Source organism: Cibotium barometz, chromosome 43 (genome assembly GCF_041138505.1).
Source record: "Cibotium barometz isolate CiBa-2024 chromosome 43, ASM4113850v1, whole genome shotgun sequence".
Lineage (NCBI taxonomy): Eukaryota > Viridiplantae > Streptophyta > Polypodiopsida > Cyatheales > Cibotiaceae > Cibotium > Cibotium barometz.
The window spans coordinates 14,772,884-14,789,760 of record NC_141088.1 but is presented as its reverse complement, the minus strand read 5'-3'; the positions used below and the strand labels follow the sequence as shown (position 1 = coordinate 14,789,760).

The following is a 16,877-nucleotide window of genomic DNA, read 5'->3' as shown; positions in this document are numbered from 1 at the left end:
TCAGCATTCAGCATCTGTTCCCAAAGCCTCCCTTCAGCGTTTCCTTCCAAGAGACAAGGGAAAGAGTGGACAGCAGTTCATCCCGCATTTTCAGCATATATTCAGCATATTCAGCAGTACAGATCCATTTGGATCTCATTGTAACATCATCCATTCATCTAATATAGCTGCATTGCATTGACACATATCTGTTGGTCTCTTAAACATCATTAAGTGCAGTTAAGTCAGACTAAGGTTGTGATTACTACAGTCTTAACCTCTCACATGTCACATTGGTATCAGAGCGTTACAGGGTAACCAGCCGTAGAGCATGTTCAGTTCATCAGTCATTCAGTCAGTCATCATTTTTATCGCTTCCGCACAGTTAAACCCAGTTCTCAAAATTTTGCAAGCCACCCTTAGGGATTTTTCCTTAGGTATGCATCAGTAACCCATCCATCTGCATTCTTGCACAGCATATAGGGTTGCACATGGCTTGCATAGCAGTCATCTTAGCAGTCATCTTAGCAGTCAGTCTTGCATACATGTTACCCATGAACTCTCAGGGAAGAAGGACATCCATCATCAAAGAAGCACATAAGTTTTGGCTTCAACTGGGGGTTTCTCTTCCACAGAAGACGGAAGTTTGCTCCAACATCGCCTTAGGAGGTTCAGAGCTTCAGGTACAACGGAGATGGTAGGTGAAAGGTTTCCACAGGCAGGTCAGGGGTGACTCAGGTATTTGCCATTCAGGTATTTGCCATTCAGTTCCCGCAGTACATAGCATATTGGCTCAGGGGATTTCACTCCTGCAGACGGCCTCAGTCCCAGCAGAAGACAGAAGGGGGCAGTGGTTCGGAGGAGAAGGATCGCAGAAGAGTCGAAGGTTGCCAGGTATCCACCCAGCAACAGTTTAGCAGCGGGGAATGTCACGTGCACACCAGTCAGGTGTACAGTGACATGTCATCATATTAGCATCACAGATATCATCAGATATTTTACCAGCATTTATCAGGCATTATTCAGGTATTTTATGCATTTTAATAGGCATTTTTGGGGCAGCCGACTAGCATTATTGGATTTTATGGGAGACATGTATTGGCAGACCAGCAGCATGTTGGCCTATATATTCAGGCGCCTCTTCATTCAGTGAGACAGGCTCATCAGAGTGAAGCGCATCCTTATCTGGATCATCTGGCATTTCAGCATATCAGCCTCAGCACCATAATCAGCAAACGCAGCCTCCTCTGGATCATCCTGCGTTTCAGCATATCCTCATCAGCATTCGTAGTCAACAAACGCATCTCCATCAGCATCTTCTTCAGCAAACGCAGCATCATTCAGCCATCAGGTCTGCGTTTCATCATCCCATCAGCATTCAGCATCTGTTCCCAAAGCCTCCCTTCAGCGTTTCCTTCCACGAGACAAGGGAAAGAGTGGACAGCAGTTCATCCCGCATTTTCGGCATATATTCAGCATATTCAGCAGTACACATCCATTTGGATCTCATTGTAACATCATCCATTCATCTAATATAGCTACATTGCATTGACACATATCTGTTGGTCTCTTAAACATCATTAAGTGCAGTTAAGTCAGACTAAGGTTGTGATTACTACGGTCTTAACCTCTCACATGTCACAATACTACGACATCCCCACTAATGTCATCAGTGCCCAATAGTGGGTGTAGAACATTGTATCAAGATATGCTCTCACACACGCACTCCACACACACACACACACACATAAGAGCATATATTCACACAAAGCCCTTCGTACTAAGTTTCTGTCAAACCTCCGAAGATGCGGGACAGACTCGGCCATAATGAAGCCTAGCACTAAGGGAAGTAGCAAATAGAAAGAATTAGTTCAGCAAATAAGTAGTTGATAGGGCAAATGCACCGCTAAAGATAGAAAGAATTACCACAATATCAACTAGCCGCAACTCGGACAAAAACTTCACAATGTGAAATTTGCATGTCACGTGCATCCCGCACTTGGATGCCACATAGACATTTTTGTACAGAAGGTGCAGGACCTGGGATAGTGAACTGGTCCCATGTGAGCCCAGTCCGGGACGAGTCAGCCCCAGGGATCCATCTCAATCGTCCGAGGTCAAGTGTGCATTGTCCTGCACATGAGTCCAAGGTCAGGTGTGCACTGTCCTGCTTATGAAACAGTGCCAATCCGCGCTGTGAGTCTCCCTCTAGAATGATGTCACTGATTCTGTGTATCTGGTTTGGTACCGGATGCCAGATCACTGAGTAGTTAGTGTTTAGAACAAGGGGCCAGCCCATAGGGCTACCCCAGATCTTAGTGTGGGCATGGGAATGGTGTGGAACCACCCTTGCTTCTCCGTCTTCAAAAATGTATATACTCTTGAGTGGAAAGATTTCTATTGTACGAATTAAGCAATTTAAGTTATAATCATGTGACAAGGTGAGCGAAGTTAAAGTTGTGTGAAAGAGTGCAACTGGTGTCAAAACTTTATATATATACCGTCATAAGGCCAGATGAATCTAAACTTGCGGTTGGTGTCAAAAATTGTTTCAACATAGATATAGATACCCTTTACTTCACCAACTCTTACTAGGAAAACCACCAAAGTCCTTAGAAGACTCTCACCATATGTGTGGGTCAATCATAAAAGGTAGGTCGTAATCTTGGTTTTTACCCTTATACAAAATTAACCTCATCCCATTCTTGCTTTAAATCTTAAAAAAGGTTACGACATCCCTACTCGTGTCATCAGTGCCCAAGAGTAGGTGCACGTTTACATATAAAAAAAATTGTTCTAACCAAGAGGACACAATTTTTATACACAGACCAACGAGCTGAGCTTCTATCACCTTCTTCGTAGGTGAAGGGCAAATGAGGTATTCTGCCCAAGAAAAGAAGCTTATGGTTGCCAATGAGGTGATAGCTCAAGTGGTGAAGGTGTTTGCCTAGGACCAAGAGGTCTTGGGTTCAAAACCCTCCTCGGTGCTTCCTCGATGGCATTGCCTACGGGTGGATAAATAAGCGCCTCGGGTGGCTCTCTGCAGACGGTGAAATTCGGTAACTATGGGAGGATCTTGGGCCTAAGGCCAGTTGAAAAAAAAAACTTATGGCTGTTATCCATGCGATGAAAATCTAGGAATACTATTTGTACGGGTCTCCATTTGTGGTCTGGATTGATCCCCACTCATTAAAGTATATTTGTGATCAACCTGACCTGAGGGGTCGAAAGGCCAAATGGGTTGACCTCATGCAGGAGTTCGACTTTGAGATCCGTTATCGAAGAGGGGCGATCATTGCTGATTCCCTTAGTAGAATCCCCAAGGTCAACGCTATCGCTTTTGCTGAGATAACAACTCACTTCTATCTATATCTCAAAGGGCATTGCTAACATGATTCCCAATTTAGTGGAATCTCACAATTGGTCCAAGCCGATATGTGAGGATTATGTTGTTAATCCTGCATATTGTGTACTAATTACTACTTAAGTAATTAACTTAGAACAAGAACCTTCAAGAGAACACTTGAGACAAGATTGAATTGACTTGTTGTGTTAAATTGAGAACAATAGGTCTCTTATATAGGAGATGAAGAGACACATTTGAAGAGGCATGTCCTTTGACGAAAGGACATGACCTTAGACGAAAGGGTACATCTTTAGGCTAAGGGATGTGTCTATTCGATGTAGAGGCACAACCATTCATCAAGGGATACAACCATTCGTCGAAGGGATGTGGCTATTCAATGAAGAGGTACATCCTTTGGCAAAGAGTCACGACCAGTCGAGGGTAGGGGTTCCCTTTGGATGGTTACTCTTTGCATCTGCAACAGGAATCAGCAATGAAGAGAGAATCTGATACATAAATACGTCACAATCGTGACATTCCCTCCCATTTAAAATAAAACCCAGGGGTAGTTGTTGAGACTCTGGAAGAAGGGAAATGATTGTATTGCTTCTGCATCCATAGCTGCTAGATCCCATGTCATGGCATTATTGTTGACCATAACAATCTTGCGTATACCAAACTGAATATTAACTGCATCTGCAACTTGTCTGATCTTTACCAAAAGTATGAGAATCATATCTCGAACTCTTTTGTTAACATCATTGGTAACTTCGAGCTTTGTCCAAGAAAAGACTGAATCTTTATATGCCTTTAGAGAAACCATGAGCAAACTGTCTTGAATCTCCAATATCAAGGATTGTGTCACCAAACTTTGCATTTGATTAGTGACCATCATTTGAAAATCTGAAAGGGAGTCCATTGGCTTGTCTGGAACACGGATGTCTTCAAGGGTTGTCGTAGATGAAGAAGAGGTATTGTTTAAAGGCTCTTTCATCTGCAAAGATAGTGCATCGAGACTAGGACAAGTATTGTCCAAAGAGGCAGTGACTGAAGTCATACTGCAAGAGTCTGTATGAGAATTATTCTTTGTACCATTCAAGGTAAGAACTGGAGCCTTCAGACTTGAAGAATCTTCATTCACCATTGCAACTGCATCGGTTATTGTGTAAAAGACAGACTTCATTCTGCAAGGGCGGTGACAAGGCTTTTGTTTTTGCCTGGACCACAGCCAAAGAAGTTGTGTGCATTTGGGATGCCACACATGAACCAGAACCTCTTGAATCTTCAGCTTTATCAGCGGGTATTAAGGCTTCCAGAGGAGGAGGAGCATGGCATGGCTCGCAAGGGGGAACTTGTCCAACGTTGTGGCATTCACGACCGAGTACTCGACTAGGGTCGGAAATATGTGCCACTATGTGAGCCCACTTCGAAGAGATTGATGACTCTTCAAGGGGAGATCTTCTAAAAGCTTCATATTGCTGCTTTGGCTTCTGCTGATAGTGATTCAAAGATGGATCTTTCTCATAACTGTTGTAATGCTGAGAATGTTTGCGATGAGCATGCAGAGGCTCGAACGAAGGTATTTCATGTCTGGTGGTCTCTACAGAATTGTGCTAAGGACAAGAAACCTGTTGTGGGTGTTGTACGCCAAGAAGTTGCTTGCCGGGAGCTTGAGGAGGCTCTGGCTCACCATGGATCAAGTGTGATGAAAAGGTAGCCAGAGAAGGCTTCAAGAGTAGTTGAAATGCCTTCATTTTGATTGCGCTAGTAAGAACCATTCAATGGAACATGTGCTACCACGAGCATACGTGCCAAAGAAACCTTGCAAATAGACAAGGTAGCCGGAGAAGTGTGAAAGGCAGTCAACATGCATGCCAAGAAAGCCAGGAAAACCCACGAACAACAAGGAGGAAGGGCGCCTAATCGCTGGGAAGAGGGAGGCGAGGAAGAACAAGGCGGCATGCTGACAGCCCGGGGGTGGGGGGTGGTTTCTGAATCGCCCAAGGCAGCTGTTCACACCAACAAATCCCAACGGACGCCAGCGCAAGCCCGGTGGGTTACGTACACCTGTTGGGTGTTTTTTGGTTTTTTTATTTTTTTGAAGATCCACGTGGCAACAGTGCGTATGATTGATTATTTTTTTGGTTATTTTCTTGGTGGTGTAAAGGTGACGGGCACGTTGCCGTGAATCGATGCGCCGCTTCGAAGAGCCCCGCCGACTGGATTGCGCCGCGTTGAAGGGCACCGGCAGCGACTAAGCGAAGAGAAGGTGCTCATCGGCGGTGAGGGCTCCGGGCCGACAACTGGCAGCGAACGAGGCGAAGAGGGGGGGGCTCCATATTCAACAGCGAAGGCGCCATTTGTGAACGCTTATCACCACCAATTAGCAGGGAGGGAGGGTAGTCCGGAAATACAGCAGGGGTCCCTCTCTGCTATACACACAATGCGTGTGTATGGGTGTGAGACCTTGTGTTCTTGTTTACATTACTTTGAGCAAGGATTCACGCCAAGTCCACCATCGCTCTGCTTCTTCCATACAACACCGAGAGGAGAGGAGAGGTAGATGAGGGAGTACCGCGGAGAGGGTGAGGGCTTCACAACCCACGGGTAGGAAAAAATTTGCTCTGATACCACTGTGAGGATTATGTTGTTAATCCTTCATATTGTGTACTAATTACTACTTAAGTAATTAACTTAGAACAAGAACCTTCAGGAGAACACTTGAGACAAGATTGAATTGACTTGTTGTGTTAAACTAAGTACAATATGTCTCTTATATAGGAGATGAAGAGACACATTTGAAGAGGCAAACGTCCAAACTATGATAATGTATGAGTGCCATGACGCACCTAGTACAGGGCACTCCGGCACACAAAGAACCTTGGTCTTGGTCGGTCCACATTTCTATTGGCCACATATAAAATCTTCTGTAGAGAATTATGTGCAAAAGCATGCCCAGTGCCAGCTCAACAAAAAAGAGAGGCTTAGAATCGGGGGTATATTGCATCTATGCACTGCAAATTCTTGAGAACACGTGGCAAAGTATCTTGATGGATTTTGTAGTGGGCTACCTTGGACTAGTAGAGGCCATGATTCAATCTGGGTCATATAGAGAGAAAGATATTGACAAAATATTCCATTCTAGATGGATTACTATTTGAAAATGGCAAAGTTTGTGTGCCCAATGATACGGACGTCCAAACTAGATATTATATTAGTGCCATGATGCACCTAGCGCACCGCACTTGGGCATTCAGAGCACCTTGGCCTTGGTCGGTCGGTCGGCATTTCTATTGACACCATATAAAATCTTCTATAGAGAATTATGTGAAGACGTGTGCCTAGTGCCAGCTCAACAAAACAAAGAGGCTTAGTACTGGGGATATATTGCATCGATGCACTCCAAATTCCTGACAACAAGTGGCAAAGTATCTCGATGGATTTTGTAGTAGGCTTACCTTGGACTAGGAGGGACCATGATTCAATCTAGGTCATTGTAGACCAATTAATGAAGATGGCTAGATTTATTCCTACAAAGTCTACAATAAAGAGCCATGAGTTGACTTAGCTCTTTGTGGAGCAATCGTATTAGCTTTTGGGTTGCCAAAGGAGATTGCCAGTGATCAAGATCCCAAATTCACTGCACAATTTTGGCAATCAGCGTTTTCTAAGTTGGAAACATGCCTGAGCGTGTCATCTTCTAATCATACCAAGTCGGATGATGAGTCAGAGACGACTAACCAAACTATGGAGGATATGCTGAGGGCATATGTCTCCAAGAGACAGTCGAAGTGGGGACGATATCTCCCACAAATTGAGTTTGCTTATAACAATAATAAGCATGCGGCTACGGGTTTCAACCCATTTGTGCTTATGTATGGTTATTATCCGAAATCCATAGCCGTATGACTAAGGAGAGTAAAATTACAATCAGATGTGGATTTCTTGCAAAACATGCAAGATATGTTGAAAGTTGCAAGGGACAATGTAGAGAGCGCCAAAGATCACGCTCAATATTACGCTAACAAACGAAGGACTCCGAGGATCTCATAGGAGGGCATGTGGGTGTACCTTCAAGTCCCGAAGGACTCTAAGACGATGAGTTTGGAAATCATTACAAGTTGCCTTCACAATGTCGTGGTCCTTATTAGATCACAAAGAAGATAAGTGATGTAGCTTACCTGTTGGTAGTACCTCTTGAAATCAAGATTCACCCCGTGTTTCAGGTCAAAAGTTTGAAAGAACGTCCGAGTGAAGGTGATGAGATTGTGCCCATGGGAGGAGATCCCTAACCTCAAGGACATGACTAGGTATGTTCCAATGGATCCTGAGTTGGTTGTAGATCAACGTACTAGACGGTCTCAGAATACCATTTGTTATGAGTACTTGATCAAGTGGGAAGGGTGGTCTGAGGTCCAGGCTACATGGGTGTTAGTGGCGCGCTCTGAATCGTTTTCCGGATTCATTGTTGAGGACATCAATGGTTCTTAAGTATCTTATGTCCCAAGGCCCTAATAGGGTTAACAGCTCTAACTTTAGGTTAGGTTAACCAAGGACTGAGAGTTTGGCATCTAAACGGGGAGGTTAAGAGTATTTTAGAGGCATAGGCTATTTATGGCTCCAAGTTTATAGGAGGCCTATACAAGTGACTTTTGGAGTCAGTTTGAGAGAGCGCTCCTCACACCTAGACTTGAGGCCCGTGAGACTACTCCCGGAGGGGGGTCACGGGTGTCCCGGTGGTATGGGCTGCCAGGGCTTTGCACATAGAGCCATATCTCTGATGCTTCTAACCTCCATGCTCTTAGTGAGTTTGATTGCCTCTATGGTCGGGCGGTGAGCTAAATGCCAGTGTCTATATGTTTCCTCTCTGTAATGCTTTACTGCAGGTGTAAGCTAGATGAGGGTCTTACACACCGAGAGCAGCCAGCTGGAGAGTGAGGCCCCTTCTAAGGGGGTTTTTTTTTGCACTGCTTTTGCCTTTGTGGAGGGTTGAAATCTGCTTCATGCAGATGTTTTCTTAGTAACTTGTTTTTTTCAAGGCATTACAGCCCCCTCAGCTCCATTTGTGAAATCTGCTTCATGCAGATGTTTTCTTAGTAACTTGTTTTTTTCAAGGCATTACAGCCCCCTCAGCTCCATTTGTGAAAGCATTCAAAGCTCATTATGTTTTCTTAACACTAAACAGTAAAATTCCAACAGCAAACATAGAGAAACTAACACTGAAAACCTGCTTGAGCCACAGAACAGCCCAAAAGATTGATTGACAATTGCACAAAGATATGAGCATAACCAGAGCCACAGAACAGCCCAAAAGATTGATTGACAATTGCACAAAAGATACGAGCATAACCCCCAATGAACTTACCCATTCTACCAAGCTCCACTCAGGTCGAGGTTTACTTGTGCTGATGGCCTCTCGTCCACTGATTAACTCCAACAAGAAGACCCCGAAACTAAATACATCACTTTTCTCGTTCATAATCTGCAGGTCCAGTAACCTGCACATACTCCCATCCCACAACTCTGTTTTGGAACTCACATGGTTCATTGATATCAAAAAGAAGTCCCATTATTTATTGTAATACAGGTCATTAGAAACCAAGTGCTATACTCTTAAAAGCAGGATAAGAACTTACTCTGGATCTTGAAAGCCAGCTGTGCCTGCCCCACTTGTAGATGGTGAAACCTCCTGCCCACCTGTCAACAATCTAGAAAGGCCGTAGTCTGTCACCTTTGCTACAAAATTCTCATCCACTAACACATTGCAGGTTTTAAAGTCTGCATGTAGCAATGGAGGCACCAATGCATGTAAATGTTCTAACCCTGCAGGAATATCCCATTGCAAGGTCATCAAACATAACTATGGAGTCAAAACACCAATTCGTGTCAGCTTATATAAGTTCAGAGATTGTCTTCTTAGAAAAGACCGCAGTTGAAAAGGGTAATAATGTCATAAGGATGCACCTGAAAAGACCATTTTTCAAGAGCAGTGTGCATACATGTGGTGTTCATTTGTGCACATCCATTCTTGGGCATATATATGTGCATATGCTAAAATAAAGTATGTGTCGTATAATGAAAACCTTTTGCAGCTCCCAATGCAATGGAAAGTCGTTGTTTGAAGTCAATTTTACCCAAGCAGTGACCTTCAGCATCTGCAATCCCGTATACAAACTTATAACTTGTTGAAGCTCTATGAGTGTCATATAGACCACAGCTGAGAGTATGAGATAATGCATTACCATAAAGATGACTGTTGACACTTCCATTTGGGAGATAATCATACACAACCATCTGCTGATCATTTTCTTGACAGAACCCAATGAGAATTACAAGGTGTTGGTGGCGTACATGTGCCAGATATCCAACCTACAATGCCCGTCAAGTAAAAGAGCTCGAGTCAAATCAAAACACAACACCTTCGATTGAGGTCAGGTTAGAGAACTCATTATGTGAACTGTCTGCCAAAAAATGAGGGCAAAAGGGGGAAAATGTGTGTTCCTGAGATGGCAATTTCAAAAGTTCCATCCATGGATTGAAGCAACAAGCTTCACATGAACACCAGAAACTAAGAAACATCTGATGGCAAAACCATGGTTTTGTGTCTCATCAAAGAAAAAAGACAAAAACATGCTAGTTCAAAAATGGATTGAGATATTTTGCCAGCAGCATGTTCCCAGTGCTTAACCCCTAGGTCATTCATTGATCTTCTTCCTAACTTACCATTAGGTTCACGATAGAGTGCAGTAAACCGACCATAATAATCCTATGAGTGGTACATCACGCTTTACGTGCCTCCAACTGCTTCAACAAGACATAACAAAAAAAGGACGGAAACTGCATATGGAACCAAGATAGATGCCTCCAACTTCTCCAACAAAAACAAAAAAGCCGAATCTATACAAATCAAGCCGTGAGAGAGAAAAAAATATGCCACTAATCTTGACAGTATCATCAATTCAATCAGAAAAGAGATTACTAGATCCCTGTGTGGCCTCCCAAGGGCCTACAGAAGAGCTGTATGAACAGTTAAGAGACTATACAGACCAAGGTTAGTTATTGCCTGGCTGCTTTCATTTCTGCACTTCTGATCCAGCTTGAATCCATGCCCTTGAGGATCCAACTTTCGGTTGCTTTGTTCTTATAATCTGCTCTGAAGAGCATGCTCATGTTTTGCTTCAGTAAGTGAACCCCTTAAGGCCTACCCCCCCCCCCGCCCCCCCCCTGCCATACTAACGTTGCCAAGGGGAGGGGGAGGGTGTGAATGTCCAGACCATTCAAGTGCAAGAGTTTTTGACACCACCTTCAACGCACATAACTAAAAGGCCTTCCCCAAACCAGAAATATTTGAGCACAATTATGTTTCAAGTTGACTTGATTCAACAGAATTTTGAAGCCTTTCATCTGTCCAGACATCAAAACGCACCTCAGCTGCAAACTCTTGACTCGCAATCCCTGTTCTTTTCTTTATAGCTACAATTGTGCCATCCTCCAACAATCCTTTATACACCATGCCAAATCCACCCACACCAATCAAATTGGTAGGATTCCACTGCTTGGTTGCATGCTCTAGTTCAGCGAGAGAAAATCGCCTTGCAGTTTGAACTTCAGAAACAGGAGGGGCACGTCCAACCAAAGGGCTATCTAGGTGCTTTGCCCAAGCCACTGCATGACAAAAGTACAAAAGAAAATATCACAAAACTAACCGCAAAAGGTATAACCTGCAAAGGTCCCAAACTTCTATCCAACAACTACTTCACCAAAATTAAATGATCCATTAAGCTTCCACCTTGAGCAGAATGATCAGAGGATCCTGTCTCAGATTGCCGGCTTGTATATCTCTTTGCGCGAAGAAGAGACATGCAAACCAGCACCAAAGTAATCAAAACAAGTACAACAGCCCCCACCACACCCCCTACAATTGCCCCTGTGCGTGGCCCTGATCTAGATGTATCGATGTCAGCTGTTTTAGGACTGACGACATAAGCAGGGACTTGTGCAGAATTCTTCATGCTTGACCCATGGGAACCTAATAGGATCTTTCCATGCTTAAGCTTTCTCCGAGAAGATGTTGATACCAATTCATATAATAACAGATTTTGCCACATCCAAGTTCTGGGGCAGAGTTCGGGATTGCCACTGACACTGTACCTCCCAACATCATAAGAGCAGAAAGATGTGTCAGAATCTGCATCTTAAGACACAGTGTCTACAGCTTCAAAGAGATTTCAAAAAATTTATTTGAAGCTGTACATTGTAGACTAGGGAGCATGACCACAATTTTGAGGAAGACCTGCACTGCTAGATAAGAGTATAGTTCTTACACAATATGTGCAATTGAGAGCACTTTTTCATTGAAAGGCAATGGTCCACTCAATTGATTATTCACAAGAATCCTGACAGCATTCAAGATCAGATCAGTCTAAATGCGTTGCAAGTGTATGAAAGAAAAGACTGGTCTTACAAACAGCACACTTAAACATCCACTAAGAAAGGAGGTCGTTATGAAAATTGCAGTTTAGGAAATGCCCCAAGACATGATAGAATGCTTCCACTCAGATAATTATTTGACAGCCTCCTGCATAGCATATAGAAAAATGGAGAAGGTAGTACAAGGAAATCAGGTTTTTAAGCTGGCCAAATCCTGGCAGCATGTTTCGTCTCAAGTAGTTGTTGCCCAGCCATCTGCAATACACTAGAAACCATACTCCAATTTTACAAAACCAAGATAGGTTCACATGGTCAACTTTAGAAGGAAATCATTCAAAAGCAGAGTCTGCTACTTACAAGGTAACCAAACTTGTAACGCTTTGAAGGGCTGGAGAGTGTTGCAGATTTGACAGCTTCCTGGCATACAAAGGCAACGTGAACAGAGAAACCAAGAAACTGAGCATCTAGTTTAGCAAGTAGAATTCCCTATCAACTTTTAAGGTCCATATCGGGCTTATCATGCTGGGGCTTCAAACATGTTCCTTTTGAATTCAATTGTCGTCACAATCTTGTACACATAACAAACCCGTGTTGAAGTGTCACATGCATCAGTCCTCTAGTATGCCAAGACATGAGTTAGAGCTTAGTAGACTATTTGTGCACCCTCAGAAAGGGATGCAGTTGTTTGAGTGACAGCAAGATTGGGGTGAGGGTTTCACACAAAGTAGTGTAGACACATGTCAATGATGGGAGAGAACCCACTGCGGGCAAATAACCATATCAAGATGGACAAGAAGGGAACTCTAGAAGACAGTCTAAATACCTGAAGCGGATAGCTCTATGCGTTGTGGAAAATTGAAATGTGTATCTGATGAACAGAAAGTTTGGAGTGAAATGCACTACAAGAACAGAAAAAAAGGTAAAATAAGACCACAACAAACCAGAAAAGCCAAGGAAGACCCCACAAGACCAGAAAATCCCATATGGAAAACAAAGAAAAATGCAAAATCCCAATCAATGATGGGAGAGAACCACCTAGGGGCAAATGACCATATGAAGATGGACGAGAAGGGAACTCTAGAAGACAATGTAAAGTCCTCAAGCGGATAGCTCTATGCTTTGTGTGAAATGCATATCTGATGAACATAAAAGTTTGGAGTGAGTTGCAATACAAGAACAAAAGAAAAGGCAAAATAAGACCAGAAAAGCCAAGGAAGACCATAAGGCCAGCAAATCCCATCATGCGCAATATGGAAACTAAAGAAAAATGCAAGAATCCCAATCACCATGCGATTGATTCACATTTGTAGGGATTTCAAAAGCCCTCAGCACCCTGGTATGGCCCCTAGAAGCCCAAACAAAATAGAGAAAAGACGAGGAGTGAAATATATATATACCTAGATGAATCCAGGAACATGCCCAAATTCACCTTATAAGAAAGTGCAATTTATAACCTCATGGTAGTCATCCACAAGAAAATAAACCATCAACTCCATCATGCACAGTATAGACTAGATACTACAACATCCCCACAACGTCATCAGTGCCCAATAGTGGGTGTAGAACTTGGAATTAACACATGCTCCCACACACACGCGCACTCCACGCACACACGCGCACACACAAGAGCATACATATATACACACTTAGTAGAGGAGTGAAACATCTCTCCTAAGGGACCAAAAGCATTATTTTGCTATTTTTGTGTCCATGGTTAGCTCTAAAGCAAGTTGACCGGCAGAAAGGGAGAAAATTTCCCTATAAAAAGATAGTGATACTCGTCATCATATCTCATTCCTTCCTCCCCTGGGTTAAAATGTAAGCTTCAATAGTATGTGCAAATTTTCAATGGCTTGTGAAGAGAAAATACTTTGATTGGATGGTTGAACTGTGAGAGAACATAACTGGCAAGAAAGTTCTAGAGGATGTGGAGTAGATGAGGCTAAGAAGCCTATAAAACCTTGTATATGGTAATGGATTAATATGAAAAGAAAGCTTTTGCCATATTACTTGTGGTTGATATCATTCGCATCTTATCTCAACCCCATAACTTCTTTCCTTCCTCACTTTTGTGCAATGGACCACTTTCATCCTCCCTATGTTTTTTCCACACCTCCCTCTCACACCATGTTCATGAACATGGTATCAAAGCCATGCATCCCAAGAAGCAATATATAGCCCCGGAATGGCCCAAACAGTCAACTTTTCAAGATGTTGCATAAACGCACATAGGAAGGAGTCCAAATCCGTGTCTTGAATCAAGTTAGCATTTTATATTTTCATATTTTGGCAATATACAGTAAAATTAGGTCAGCTTGACTTGTCGTTTGTGTATTTGCAACATGAGTGATTAGCATTGACTAGCAAGTTAATCAGTGATGATTAGCCTTGATCAGTACTCTTCCACTTCTGTATTAACACCCCAGCACTCGGCAATACCAATGTTGTCATTGAAGAACTATTTGAAGACATGCAGGAGGGCACGCCACAAAGACCAAAAGAGTTTCTCTTTAAAGGTGCGCTGAGGTATAATGATATGGGAAAGGCTCAAAGATTTATAGACTTTTTTGACACTAGGAGCATGAAAGACTTTGCCTCCTCCTACATGGTGAACCAGCAAGATTGCCAATCACTCGACATATTATTTCCACTAGCAGCTGGAGGTACTTAGCACGATCAGCACAGGTCCAAGGAATGGAATTGTCACTGCAAGGGTGGACAAATAGAACCTTTACCTCTGCACTGCTGGTGGTATTCAATTATTTCACATGAATGATTCCTTGATCCGATGGCATTCACACAGTAAATTTGCACACAGATGTGCTAGAGCAGGAGGTCGTTCAACGTGATCATAGGATTGCTAGTGTGGCCATGGTGTCAACCGTTGCTCAAGAGTTGGCACAATGTGATGAGCCAAATAAGCCAAAACAGACATGAGGTTTGGATAGGTTTGCAGTCATCTCTTTGGATAAGGGGTTGCCAACATCCCAATTGAAGGACGACGACTGCATCAAAGTTCAACCCATGTAAGTTCTCTGGCCACTTGAGAAAAGTGATGGAAAAAGAGTTGGGGAGCAATTGGAAGAGTAGCTGCAGAAAGTAATTATTCTAACACTCTCTCCACTTTTCAAGCTCAAATTCTATTTGTTGAGAAGAAAACGGGTTCAGCTCAACCGTCCATGGATTACAAAACCTTGAACAATACCACAGACAGCATAAAGTTGCATACGCCTTGGATTTTCAAGATGTTTTACAAAGCCAAAGATAGATTTGAAGAGTGGGTACCACATATACAAAACTGTTCTCACACTAGAAATGGGTCGTTAGAAATTTCAAACAATGCCATTTGGTTTGACCAACGCTCCGGCATCATTCAACAATGGATGATGCGGATTTTCAAATCCTTGTTCAAAAAGTGTATGTCGGGGGGGGGGGGGGGGGGCGGGGGCGCAGAGTGGTCATGTTTCAGTCATAGCCATTGAGACTGGTAGGGTTGTGTGGATGAGTGCTTGAATATTTAGTGTTTACTTAATAATTGGGTGCATCATGTAACGGTGATTGCATTGCAGTTGGAACCAAATAAACAATGTATCATGTTGTGACTAGAAGTAACGAGAGGGCTCAGGAAGCAAAGTATGTGAGCTTAATGGAGATATTGGCATCCACTGTCCTGCATGCTTCAAAAGAAAACGTCTCAGAAGAATTGAGGCTTCATGTCAAGAAGCCTAATGGAGATCCAGACAAGGACACTTACATGCATTCGGCAGACAAAAAGGAGGCTTTCAAAGGTTGGAAAAGCACCTACAATAGCCCTTTCCCACCACATTTTGCATGCAAGGGTCTTCTGTGCAATCTGTAGAGTGCTTTCTTCCAGGATCCAGTGTGTGTGTGTAGGGATGGGGAGGGGCGCGGGGGGGCAGAGAGAGAGAGAGAGAGAGAGAGACAGCGAATTAAACCTGCCTGCATTTATGGAAATGGAGGGCAAAGAGTGCTTACCTGCTATTTGGCGAGATGAAGAGGAGGCCTGCGTTTGCAGGAGGAAGATGAAGAGCAGCAGAAGGGCGAAGAGCGATGGCGAGAGAAGGTTCCGCTCCCTCCTCATGGTATATGTGGGACAGCTGCTTGCTGCTGCCTCATTGCCAAAGTACTGTGCGTGCCAAGACGAAAGGGAGAGAGAAGCCTGCACGCACGGTTTTAAGGAAAGCCCAGGCTTTCCGCAAATGGAGATGGCATGACCGCACCAGGCGAGGCCAAAAAGCGCACTCCCAGTAGAAGAAGGTAGTGACTGTGTGTGTGTGTGTGTGTGTGTGTGTGTGTGTGTGTTGGGTGCACCCTACTACCTAGGGTGAGAGAATCAAACGGTTAGCGATGGCCTACCGGCAGTGGCTCCAGGGTCGTGTAGAAAGCTCCTTTGTAGGTAGTGAACTTTCATCACAAAGTGTTTCCAGCTAAGCAGGAGACGGCCAGGGGCTTATTGGTTGTAAAGGGGGCTTAACCTTCTGTTGCTCGAGGTGCGTGTCCTAGTGTAGAATGCTTTCTAAGAACCCTTGCACATGCAGGGCACCGGCACCAAACTAAGAAAATTTTGGGTTGTCAACGTCGAAAGCAAGTGGCCCGGCGGCGGACGAGACTCCCCATCCATGAGAGATGGGCAGATGAGATTCTTCTCTCAAGCTAGCTAACAAATGAGACAGAAGGAGCTCTGAGTAGCTAGTCTATACGTTGTTGAATTCATGCTGTATTTTCAGTGTGCCTGGATGAGTATGGAACATGCACAAAATAGTCAGCCCCAAATGTCTTGAAATATGTAACTCAAGGTTATGAATGGTACATACGACCAATAGCAAACAGCTAGACCAACCCTTTCATGCAACTTCGCTCTCACAGACCTGGTGGGAAGAACAAGTTGCATATTCCAATCTACATGGTGTCATGCCAATGATTAATTCCACGTGATGAGGTGAAAACAAGCTAGAAAATAAGTTGATTAAACAAATCAACTTATTGTTAGAATCAAATTAGGTAACACTGAGAGCTATAATGAGTAAATCACAAGACGATTGGGTTAGCTTAACTTACTTTAAGCTCAAGTACCAAGGAACTTTAATATATTGAAAATTTC

At 43.4% G+C, this 16,877-nt stretch overlaps 1 protein-coding gene across 2 annotated transcripts in view; it reads right to left on the bottom strand.

The window, feature by feature from the left end:
- The window catches only part of LOC147613571 (Protein kinase superfamily protein), a 67,168-nt gene extending 50,960 nt beyond the window's left edge, over window positions 1-16,208 (bottom strand). Inside the window, exons 1-10 of one of the 2 annotated variants that reach the window (XM_086781567.1) lie at window positions 15,752-16,208; window positions 12,113-12,172; window positions 11,939-12,020; window positions 11,650-11,721; window positions 11,115-11,470; window positions 10,752-10,990; window positions 9,568-9,694; window positions 9,409-9,480; window positions 8,962-9,148; window positions 8,691-8,823 (exon numbers count right to left, since the gene is read on the bottom strand). In XM_086781567.1, coding sequence (XP_086637693.1) covers window positions 8,691-8,823; window positions 8,962-9,148; window positions 9,409-9,480; window positions 9,568-9,694; window positions 10,752-10,990; window positions 11,115-11,470; window positions 11,650-11,721; window positions 11,939-12,020; window positions 12,113-12,172; window positions 15,752-15,857 — 1,434 coding nt within the window. In that variant the 5' untranslated portion in view covers window positions 15,858-16,208. The remainder of the gene's footprint in view (window positions 1-8,690; window positions 8,824-8,961; window positions 9,149-9,408; window positions 9,481-9,567; window positions 9,695-10,751; window positions 10,991-11,114; window positions 11,471-11,649; window positions 11,722-11,938; window positions 12,021-12,112; window positions 12,173-15,751) is intronic. The other variant, XM_086781568.1, reaches the window with a different exon arrangement.
- Window positions 16,209-16,877: the final 669 nt, after the last annotated feature.